At 44.7% G+C, this 12387-nt stretch overlaps 1 protein-coding gene across 1 annotated transcript in view; it reads right to left on the bottom strand.

The window, feature by feature from the left end:
* spata17 (spermatogenesis associated 17) overlaps positions 1-10992 on the bottom strand; it is a 181951-nt gene extending 170959 nt beyond the window's left edge. The window contains exon 1 of the mRNA XM_033025369.1: positions 10912-10992. Coding sequence (XP_032881260.1) covers positions 10912-10980 — 69 coding nt within the window. The 5' untranslated portion in view covers positions 10981-10992. The remainder of the gene's footprint in view (positions 1-10911) is intronic.
* Between the last annotated feature and the right edge of the window lie 1395 nt (positions 10993-12387).

Here is a 12387-nt window from a genome sequence, read left to right as displayed (position 1 = left end):
ATGATCAATGTTACTCTACTAAGAACAGAAATACAAAAAAAAATCCACAACTGCTGATGGCAGTCCGTACTGTAGAGTTTTAAGCACAAGGTCTTTGAAAGGAGTTTCACTGTTGTATATGGGAAATTTACATTTCACACTGTCTGGATGATTTAAAATTTGAAAGAGTCCATGCTTTATTATACTTCCATTCTTCAAAAATATATGTGCGTAAGAATAAATATGATGCCTTCTAACCCTGTATAAAAGACCATATACTTGGCCTCATGAGTAACAATTTTCAATGAATTTCATATCATTTAATATACTGTACATTTTAGTATTATAAAACTCACAACATTTAATCTGCTCAATCTGTATTAATATGTCACCTATTGAAAACAAGGTTTGATAGCATTTACCAAAAATATATGCAATTTAATAAAATTTGTCTTTATTGTATTTTTTTCACTTATATTTTTGATCTACATCAACCATTTCTTCTTTCTCATTATAGACAATAGACAATAGACAATAGGTGCAGGAGTAGGTCATTCGGCCCTTAGAACCAGCACCGCCTTTCAATGTTACCATGGCTGATCATCCACAATTAGTACCCCGTTCCTGCCTTCTCCCCATATCCCCTGACTCCGCTATCTTTAAGAGCTCTATCTAACTCTCTCTTGAAAGCATCCAGAGAAACGGCCTCCACAGTCTTCTGAGGCAGAGAATCCACAGACACCCAACTCTGTGTGAAAAGGTTTTTCCTCATCACCGTTCTAAATGGCTTACCCCTTATTCTTAAACTGTGGCCCCTGGTCTGGACTCCCCCAATATCTGGAACACGTTTCCTGCCTCTAGCGTGTCCAAACCCTGAATAATGATAAGGGAATGCTCCGTTCTGTTTCACAGAGACATGGCCCACCCCCAGCTCCCCAGACTCAGCAGTCCAGCCTGAAGGTTTTTCCATCCATCGCATGGACTGTACACTGGCCCTTGGGAAAGGGAGAGGAAGGGGGCGTCTGCCTCATGGTCAACTCTGTGAGGTGCTCAGACGTGGCAGTCCTATCCAACTCCTGCTCTCCACACCTGGAACACCTGGCTGTGAAGTGCCGTCCCTTCTACCTGCCGAGGGAATTCACCTCCATCATCCTGATCGTGGTCTACATCCCACCCCAGGCTGAGGTCCATCTGGCACTGGGGGAGCTGCACGCCGTTGTGCACCAGACGGCTTACCCCGAGGCATTTACCACCATAGCCAGGGAATTCTACAAAGCCAACCTGAAGAAATCGCTCTCTAACTTCCACCAACATGTCTCCTATAGCACCAGAGGATCAAACAACCTCAACCACTGCTACACGACCATCAAAGATGCCTATCGCTCTATCCCTCGTCCTCACTTCGGTAAATCCGACCATACCGTGGTGCTGCTGCTTCTTGCCTACAGGCAGCAATTGAAGAGCGCACCCCCAGAGGTGAGGACTGTACAGAGCTGGTCAGGGGAGGGGGGGGGGGGGGGGGGGGGGGGGGGGGGGGGGGGGCAGAGGAGCAATTCCAGGACTGTTTGGAGTCTGTAGGCAATGTTCAGGGACTCGGCAACGGACCTGAATGAATACGCCACAGTCATTACAGACTTCATAAAGAAATGTGTGGAAGACTGCGTACCAACGAAAACCTTCCAATACAATACAATACAGTACAATACAATATTTATTGTCATTTGAACCTCAGTTTCTACAGCCATACAAACAAAAAACGATTCCTACTAGACAAACAACCAATTTAATTCACACAAACATCCATCACAGTTAACCTCCTTCTCACTGTGATGGAAGGCAAAGTCTTTTCTCTCCCCTGCTCTCCATTTTTCTCCCGATGTTGAAGCCCGATGTTGAAGTCCCAGGCGGGCGATGGTAAGTCCCACGGCCATTTAAGGCCGCGCCGGGCGATGTACGGCCCCTGCTCCAGGTCTAAATATCACAATGTTGGAGCCCCCGACGGGCGCTGGAATGTCCCGCGGCCATTAAAGCCGCGCCGGGCGATGTACGGCCCCGCTCTGGGTCGTTCCAACCCCGCGACACGGGCTGGAGAAGTTGCTTTGCAGGAGCTCCGGAAAGCGGTCTCCCACCCGGACCCGCGAGCTCCCGGTGTCCCAGTCCACAGAAGTTGCATTGCTGGAGCCTCCAAGCTCCGGAGTCGGGTCGCAGCAGCGAGCCACCACCGCTTCCCCACACTCCGAGGCCGGCCAGATGGTAAGTCCGCAGCTCCGCAGGCTCCGTGACTGGAGCCTCCAGGTCGTTCCGGCTGGAGGCCGCTCCACGGTGCTAGGCCCCAACGACAACGGAGACCCGACAGGGAAAAGTCGGGTCTCCCGTGCAAGAGATTTTTAAAGTTTCCCCCGCCCCCCACATAAACACAGTTAAAAACAGTATAAAAAAACACAACAACTACATTTAACTAGACAAAAAAATTAAAAAAGACAGACAGGCTGTAGGGGCCGCTGCAACAGTGAGTCGCGCCACCAACCGGAAACTTTCCGCGTGTTTCCTAACCAGAAGCCTTGGATGAATCATGAGATCCGCACACTTCTGAAGTCCAAATCCCAGGCCTTCAGGTCTGGAGATGCAGAGGTCAACAAGAAGTCCAGATACGACCTTGGTAAGGCCATCAAAAAGGCCAAAAGGGACCTGCTCCAAGCTGGAGGATGAGACGGATGTTCGGCAACTGTGGCCGGGCTTGAATGCCGTCACCTCCTACGAGGCAAAATCTGGAGGCAGCTCAATTGTCTTCGAAGCATCACTCCCTGACGAGCTCAATGTGTTTTACGCACGCTTTTATAGGGAGAACACTGATGTGCCTTCCCAAGCCCCCATTCGCCATGATGGTATTTCAGTCACAGTCACAGAGGCTGATGTCAGAAGATCCTTCAGGGGGGTGAACCCTCGGAAAGCGCCTGGACCTGATGGTATACCCGGCCTTGTTCCAAAAACCTGTGCGGACCAACTGGCTGGAGTTTTTACGGACATTTTCAACCTCTCACTTCTGAGGTCTGAGGTTCCCACCTGCTTTAAAAGGGCATCAATTATACCGGTGCCCCAGAAGAGCAAGGTGACGTGCGTCAATGACTATCGACCAGTGGCACTAACGTCTGTTGTGATTAAGTGCTTTGAGAGGTTGATTATGGCGCATATCAACTCCTACCTCGACAAGAACCTCGACCCACTGCAGTTCGCTTACAGCCACACCAGATCAACGGTGGATGCAATCTCACTGGCTTTCTACTGCACTCTGGACCACTTGGACATCAGAAACTCATATGCCATGCTGTTATTCATTGACTATAGCTCGGCGTTTAGCACCATCATGCCCTCCAAGCTGGTTACCAAGCTCTCAGATCTGGGTCTCTGCGCATCCCTCTGCAATTGGATCCTCGACTTCCTCATCCACAGACTACAAGTCTGTCCGTATTAGTTGGAAATGTGTCATCCTCGATAACAATCAGCACGGGAGCACCTCAAGGCTGTGTTCTCAGTCCCCCGCTGTACTCACTCTTTACTCATGACTGTGTAGCTGGACACAGTGCGAACTCCATCATCAAGTTCGCCGACGAACACCACTGTTGTGGGACGAATCACTGATGGTGACGAGTCAGATATAGAAGTGAGATCTATGATTGGCCAAATGGTGTCAGCACAATAACCTGGCTCTCAACACCAGCAAAACCAAGGAACTGATTGTGGAATTTGGAAGGGGTAGGATAGGGACCCACAAACCCGTTTATATCAACGGGACGATGGTGGAAAGGGTCAAGAACTTCAAATTCCTGGGCGTGCATATTTTTGAAGATCTTTCCTGGTCCCAGCACACTGATGCAATTATAAAGAAAGCACATCAGCGCCTCTACTTTCTGAGAAGATTACGGAGAGTCTGTATGTCAAAGAGGACTGTCCTCGAACTTCTACAGGTCCACAGTGGAGAGCATACTGACTGGTTGCATCGTGGCTTGGTTCGGCAACTTGAGCGTCCATGGAGTGGAAAAGAATGCAGAAAGTTGTGAACTACTGCCCAGTCCATCATCCCCACCATCGAAGGGATCCTATCGCAGTCGCCGCCTCAAAAAGGCTGCCAATATCATCAAGAACCCACACCATCCTGGCCACACACTCATCTCTCCGCTGCCATCAGGTGGAAGGTACAGGAGCCTGAAATGTGGTACATCCAGGTTCAGGAACAGCTTTCTTCCCCACAGCCCAGGCTATTAAACTCGCCATCAAACAAACTCTGAAATATAACAGCGTATTGCACTTTATCTGTTTATTTATGTGTTTATATATGGTCTATGCTATGTAGACACACTGAACTGTTCTGTATTTATGCTTACAATACTCTGTTGTGCTGCAGCAAGCAATAATTTCATTGTCCTATCTGGGATATATGACAATAAACTCTCTTGACTTGACTTGTTTCAATAAGATCCTTCTAAATCTCATCCTCTAAATTCCAGAGTATACAAGCCCAGTCGCTCCATTCTATCAACATATGACAGTCCTGCCATCCCGGGAATTAACCTGGTGAACCAATGCTGCACTCCCTCAATAGCAAGTATGTCCTTCCTCAAATTTGGAGACCAAAACTGCACACATTACTCCAGGTCTGGTCTCACTAGGGCCCTGTACAACTGCAGAAGGACCTCTTTGCTCCTATACTCAATTCCTCTTCTTATGAAGGCCAACATGCCATTCGCTTTCTTCACTGCCTGCTGTACCCTGCATGCTTACTTTCATTGGCTGATGAACAAGGGCACCCAGATCCCGTTGTACTTGCCCTTTTCCCAACTTGACCCCACCATTTAGATAATAATCTGCCTTCCTGTTTTTGCCACCAAAGTGGATAACCTCACATTTATCCACATTAAACTGCATCTGCCATGCATCTGCCCACTCACCCAACCTGTCCAAGTCACCCTGCATCCTCATAGCATCCTCTTCAGTTCATTGTCTATTGTCACGCTGCCACCCAGCTTTGTGTCATCTGCAAATTTGCTAATGTTACTTTTAATCCCTTCATCTAGATCATTAATGTATATTGTAAATAGGTGCGGTCCCAGCACCGATCCTGCATCCAAATGTGCTGCGATTTCATCTTTTATAATTGACTCCAGCATCTTCTCCACCACCAATGTCAGGCTAACTGGTCTATAATTCCCCATGTTTTCTCTCTCCCGCCTTTCTTAAAAAGTGGGATAACATTAGCTACCCTCCAATCCACAGGAACTGATCCTGAATCTATAGAACATTGGAAAATGATCACCAATGCATCCACGATTCCCAGAACTACCTCCTTTTTAGGCGGCGCGACTCTCGTCTGCAGCGGCCTCTGCAGTCCGTCTGCGTTTTTATTATTTTATGTCTATGTTTTAATGTAGTTTTTGTTATTTTTGTTGGGGTATGTGTGTGGGGGGGTGGGGGTGGTGTGGGGGGGTTGGGGGTAACTTTTAAATCTCTCCCTGCACGGGAGACCCGACCTTTTCTTTGTCGGGTCTCCGTTGTCGTTGGGGCTGCAACGAGGAGCGGCCTCCAACAGGAAAACCGGGGGCTCTGGTGCTGACTACTCACCTCACCGTCGCGGAGCTGGCCGAGTCCAGAGCGGGTGGAGCTGTTGTGGACGCTGCTGCGACCCGACCCCCGGAGTTTCGGTGGCTGCAACTGCGGGTTGGCGGACGGCACCGGGAGCCCGCGGGTCCCTGGAGGGAGACCGCTTTTCGGGGCTTCCGCAGCGGCGACTTCTCCCGCCCGAGTTGCGGGGTTGAAGAGCACCTGGAGCGGGGCCTGCATCACCGCCCCGCGCGGCTTGGAATGGCCGCGGGAGTTTGCGAGCGCACGCCGGGGGCTCTAACATCAAGACCCGGTGTGCGACCTTGCATCACCCGGCGTGGCTTAAATGGCCACGGGACAATCGCCATCGCCCGCCGGGGGCTTTGACTTTGACTCTGACATGGGGGGGGAGAGTGCAGTGGAGAGAAAAGTTTTTTTGGCCTTCCATCACAGCAATGTGATGGATGTTTATGTAAAATATGTTGTGTCTTGGGTCTATTTGTTTGTAATGTATGGCTGCAGAAACGGCATTTCGTTTGGACCTCAAGGGGTCCAAATGACAATAAATTGAATTGAATTGAATTGAATTGAATTAAGTAGCCTGGGATGTAACCCACTCCAAATATTGCATCTTTGACATAAATCATACATTACAAGAATGTTCATTTTATTATATTTTTGCCACTTTACTGAATCATTCAAAATTATTTTATGTTCTCTACCTCTTTGCCAAGTTTGTTGTGCTGCTTTGAAGTGAATACTGAATATATTCACTTCTTCCTTCTTATCAATTATTTAACAGAGGATTTAAAGGTGAATTTCAAGCACAAATTCATTAAAGAAGTAGGTACTATGACATCTACTGCATCCGCTGCTCTAGATGTCAGCTGATTTACATCGGGGAGACTAAGCAGAGGTTGGGCGATCAGTTTCGCCGAACACCTCCGCTCAGTCCGCAATAACCTACCTGAACTCCCGGTGGCTCAGCACTTCAACTCCCCCTCCCATTCCCAATCCGACCTCTCTGTCCTGGGTCTCCTCCATTGCCAGAGTGAGCAACACCGGAAATTGGAGGAACAGCGCCTGGGTTGTTTGCGTCCCGATGGCATGAACGTTGAATTCTCCCAGTTTTGCTAGCCCTTGCTGTCTCCTCCCCTTCCTTAACCCTCGAGCTGTCTCCTCCCATCCCCCCGCCCTCGAGCTCCCCCTCCTCCCTTTTTCCTTCCTTCTCCCCCCCCCCCCCCCCCCCATCAGTCTGAAGAAGGGTTTCGGCCCGAAACGTCGCCTATTTCCTTCGCTCCATAGATGCTGCTGCACCCGCTGAGTTTCTCCAGCATTTTTGTGTACCTTAGGTACTATGACACATTGAATACGTTACTGACCGGCAGCCAGCATTTTAGAACATTGAACCAGGGGCATTTGAATCCCACTACAGCAATTTAAATTCCAGTAATTGGATAAATTTGGAATTAAAGAAAAGCGAGTCTCAGTAATGGTTACCATAAAGCTACAGGATTATTATAAAATCCTATCTGATTCACTAATGCCATCCTTACCCAGTCTGTCTTAAATTTGACTTCAAACACACTTATGTCATTGCCCCATATTCATGGGCAGTAGGGATGGCCAATAAATGTCAGCATTTTGTGTAGCGCTGATTCCCGTGAACAAAAAAAAGGCAATTAAAAATTTTTTTATTTGCTCTCTTATACAAAAGTATGAATTATCATGATGCGCCTGTTTCTTTTAAGATTACCCAGTTATATTGAACCTTTATAAAAGCCTCAACTGGAAGATGAATTCAGTTCCTTTAACCACATTTTAGGGAGGATGTCATTCTTAAAATGTGCAGAAGAGATTCATTAGACTAGAAAAATTCTCCGTGAAAACAAGGGGTTGAGGAAAGATTTGGCAGTGGTGTATAAAATTTTGAATGGTTTCATCAGGATAAATTAAATTAAGCTATTCCCATTTGCAATTGGTTCTAGGATCTTGGGACAGAATGCTAAATTTACAAGCAAAAAAATATGGGAGGGATGAAAAGATGCACTAAATGGTTATAATCCGGGACAATGTCTGTGTGGGTTGTGAAATCAAGTTAGTCAGTACAGTTGAAGGTGAATTGTATAAGCAGATGAGCAAAGTCCTGAACTTTTGCATCATTCATTGTCGCTGATAGGACAATTGTACTTCACCATTGGGAAGGTAAATTGCAAATTTCCCATCACTTTAACTGGGAAAGTTGCCTGTTCCATCTGCACCAGATTAACCCGAGGGACCATTGATTTTAAAAGAAAAAAATTGGTTGACAGAAGGGCAAAGACAAACGATTGCCTTTTCTGTATTTAAATGAGTAGATTTAAATATATTTAATTGATTTTAATTGTTCTATGATGTTTATATGTTTTACTTTTTTATCATTCAAGAATTTTTCTTATTTTAAAATCGTATTTTGAATTTTTAAATAGCTTTTGTGCATTTGCGATAGCAGGTGCTTAACTGGCTCTCAAAGCATTTCTACAGAAAGGCTCTGCAATGTGTGGAGTTTGCCAACCTGCTAGAAACCGGGTCTGGTAAAAGAAGATTATTTCCAAGAGTTATTCCAAGTAAGGGGAAGGCAGGTGAGCAGGGAGCATAGGTGGTGCAACTTTCAGCAGAAGATCCAGGGCCATGACAAAACCGTACTCCTGCTTTTGCGCAAGAAAACCTGTATGATGGGCAGACAAATTCCAAGTTTGGTTTAGTTTAGTTTAGAGATACAGCGTGGAGACAGGACCTTCAGCCAACGAGTTCGCACTGACCAGCAATCCCCGCACATTAACACAAGTCTTAGAATAAACACATTCTTAGAATAAAGGGGCCATTTAAGACTGAGGTGAGAAAAAACGTTTTCACCCAGAGAGTTGTGAATTTATGGAATTCCCTGCCACAGAGGGCAGTGGAGGCCAAGTCACTGGATGGATTTAAGGGAGAGTTAGATAGAGCTCTAGGGGCTAGAGGAATCAAGGGATATGGGAGAAGGCAGGCACGGGTTATTGATAGGGGACGACACCAGGTACAATTTACACTTACACCAAGTATACAAACCCAAGCCAATTAACTTACAAACTTGTATGTCTTTGGAGTGTGGGAAGAAACTGAAGATCTCAGAGAAAACCCACACGGTCATGGGGAAAATGTCCAGACATCCAGACAACACCTGGGATTGAACCCAGGTCTTTGGCGCTGCAAGGCAGCAACTCTACCACTGTGCCATCATGTCACCCTTAAGTGATTATCCACCACAATATTTAATCAGTCTGAAGAAGGGTCTCGACCGAAACGTCACCTATTCCTTTTCTCCAGAGATGCTACCTGTCCCCGCTGAGTTACTCCAGCATTTTGTGTCTATTTTTTATTTAAACCGGCATCTGCAGTTCCTTCCTACACTCCATAATATTTGTGTTTGTGTACTCGGATATCATGAAAATAAATTTGCTAAAATGTATTTGGATGCGGGATATAAAGGAGATATATGAAGTTAGAAGGGATCAAAAGTATTTTCTTATATACCTGTAGGCTGGTATGCACAAGTCATTCCGCATCTAATCTGTGCTTCCTTAACATCACGTTCTAACACATAAGTCCTTACACTTAAATAAGACTTAAAAAGGTGTGCATCCTCCAGTCTGCATGTGACCTCAGTCTGCCAATGGAGGAAGTCCAGGTCAGAAAGGTCAGTATAGGAATAGGAAGGGTAGAAAAAGCAGTTTACAACCGGGAGATCCAGTAGGCATTGGCGGATTGAGCGTAAATGTTCAGCAAAAACAGTTGCTGTGTCTACGCATGTTCATCAGGAACAAGGCTTGGTGAAACGCGAAGGACCAGGGGAACTCTATCCTTGTTATGTCTGGGGGGGAGGGGCGTAAGAGCTGAACAACAGGACATTGAAGAAATGCGGGTGAGGAATCCATCAATAACAGCCAGGTGGAAACCACATTCAACTAAAAGAATGAGGACATCTTGGATCTTGGATGTCCTTGTATGGAAAATCTCATTGTGTGAGCAGATAGAATCATAGAGTGATACAGTGTGGAAACAGGCCCTTCGGCCCAACTTGCCCACACTTGGGCACCATGTCCTAGCTACACTAGTCCCTAGTGTACACTAGATGTGGCAGAGATTGAGGAATTGAGGATATGGAATAGCATCTTTGCAAGAGACAGGATGGGAGGAAGTGTAGTCAAGATAACTGTGGGAGTCAGTAGGTTTGTAGTAGATACCAATTGATAGTCTGTCTCCTATGATGGAGACAGAGATCAAGAAAGGGCAAGGAGGTATCCTGACCAATTGTTGGCTAGAGACATCTGTGAGCCTGAGGTGGGTGGAAAGAGGGAGGGGAGAGGGAAGTGCTTGTAGCCATTACCTAAGTTTGGAGAATTCACCATTCATACCATTGGGTCGTAAGCTACCCAAGTGGAATACGAGGTGCTGTTCCACCAGTCTGCATTTGGCCTCACTCTGGCTATGGAGGCTGCCCAGGACAGAAAGGTCACTATAGGAATGGGAAAGGGAGTTAAAATGGGGTTAGCAACTGGGAGATCCAGTAAGCCAATATTAGTGCAATAAGCAGTTAGAAAGCCAAATGTTATTTTAGCTTTCATTGATAGAGAATTTGAGAAACAAAGTAAGTCTGTGTTATTACAATTATATCGGATCTTGGTGAAACCATATTGGAAAATTGTGTACAATTTTGTGTTCTTTCCTAATAAAAAGATGTACAGGCTTTAGAGGGAGTGCAGTGTGTTGATTCCTGAGAAGGTAGATCTGCCTGAGGAAGAAAGATTGAATTAGCTAAACTTCTGTTTTTTTTTTTTTTTTTAAAGAGCTGGAAGAATGAGAGAGGACTTGAATATGGAAGGATTCCTGACGAAGAAATATTAACTATATGTCATAGTCTTATTAATGGAAATGCATTGTAGGACAATCTTGTGGAGAAAATTATTTACTCAGAAGTTGACGAAAACTGGAATTGGAATTATGTTCCCTGGAGACCCATGGTAGCTCAGTCAAGATAGGATTCAAAACTGTAATTTTTTGGATACAAAAGAAATCAAAGGATAAGGGAATGAATTTTTAAAAATTGCATTTTAAAAAGAAGAACCACCATGATCATGCCTTTACTCATTTCCTTATGGAGGAACAATATTCACATTAAACATCATAGCACGAGTCTAATGCTCATGAAGACTTAGTCCACTCAAACAATAACAAATTCAAAGAATGAGAAGTGTCACCCATTTTAATGGATTTTTGCAGGGCTAAATCAATTAGAATTTCCTTATAAAATGTCTTTACCTGCACCATGAATCTGTAATACATCCGGGTTTGAAATGCTCGCCATGTTTTCTGAATGATGATTGCCATTTTCTGCAAGTATCTTTAAAGTAAACATATTTAATATTGTTAATCACATCTAAAAGAGGTTCTGCACACGTTATATTAAAAATTAATTTCTTATCATGTCTGGAGAAATCGTGTGAGGTCACCTCACAAATCCAATAGAAATCTACCTGAACCAAACCAAACAAACTTGTAAAAGTTCAACAGTGTAGAATTCCCCTCGCTGGACCCCGCCTTTCACCCCATGAGCCTCCGCATCTAACACATCATACTTGGACATTTCTGTAACCTCAAATGTGATCCCACCACTAGTCCCATCTTTCCATTTCCACCCCTTCTGCCTTTTGCAGAGATGGCTCCTTCCGCAACTCATCCCTTCCCACCCAAACCCATATGATCAATACATCAGCGAGACCAAACATAGACTGAACTGAACTCTAAATACCATCAATCCTACCCCCCTCCGCCTCACTTTGTCAACCTATGACCTGTCCCACTTTGTCTTGCCTCACCCCTTTTTCACCTTTCTTCCACCTATACAATCAGCTTGAAGGGTCTCGACCCAAAATGCCACAATCCATGTTCTCCATGGATGCTGCCTGACCAACAGAGTTTCTCCAGCATTTTTGTGTCCTTTTGTATATTAACCAGCATTTGCAGTTATTTTTTTCTACTTAGTAACACACAAAAAAAGTGATTATAACACAAACAAAAAATTAAAATAAAAACATAATTTAAATAATATTAGAGTAAATCCGAACCGGTTACCTTCCTTTACTTTATTAGTGCAGATCTGTTGACAAAATGCTAAGGGATCAGATATGATGCTTATTTGGTCTCAGAACTCTGATGCCACATGTACCCGCTTCAGACCATCATTTAATTCCATGTTTCTCTGCTGCAGTGAACAAGTGTACCAATCTGGATCTTACTCATAAATACACTGTAGCTGGCAGCGCTTTTGCATTGAACTGTTAATCAGTCAACAGGACGATCCAGCAGAATATTACGTTGAAATATTTGAAAGCCTTTTCAAATTTGACTTCAGTTATTGTTTCTTTTCGAAGGTTCTTTTGTAATTTCTATAATTTCATTCTCCAATCCTTTTCTAAACCAAAGTCTTCTTGGCTGAAAGCATAGGGTGGAGAACTATAACTAAGGGTTTTGATGGAATGAATAAAGATGGTCCATTTTCTTTTGTTAGAGAGTGAATGATAAGGAGTCATCAATTTAAAATTATGATTAAGAATGTGGAGCGAATGCTTAAGTGAAATGTCTTCACATTCTTTCGATTGCTGGAGCATGGAATGCTTTACAAGGAGCCATTTATGGAACGATCATTGCAAATTTAAAAATAAAACAAAATACTTGTTTGAAACAGACAAAGATGTAGGGTAATTGGATCAAAGCAGAGGGGACGAGACTAGATTT

This window comes from Amblyraja radiata, chromosome 8, assembly GCF_010909765.2.
Source record: "Amblyraja radiata isolate CabotCenter1 chromosome 8, sAmbRad1.1.pri, whole genome shotgun sequence".
Lineage (NCBI taxonomy): Eukaryota > Metazoa > Chordata > Chondrichthyes > Rajiformes > Rajidae > Amblyraja > Amblyraja radiata.
This window is presented reverse-complemented; position numbering and strand designations above follow the sequence as displayed.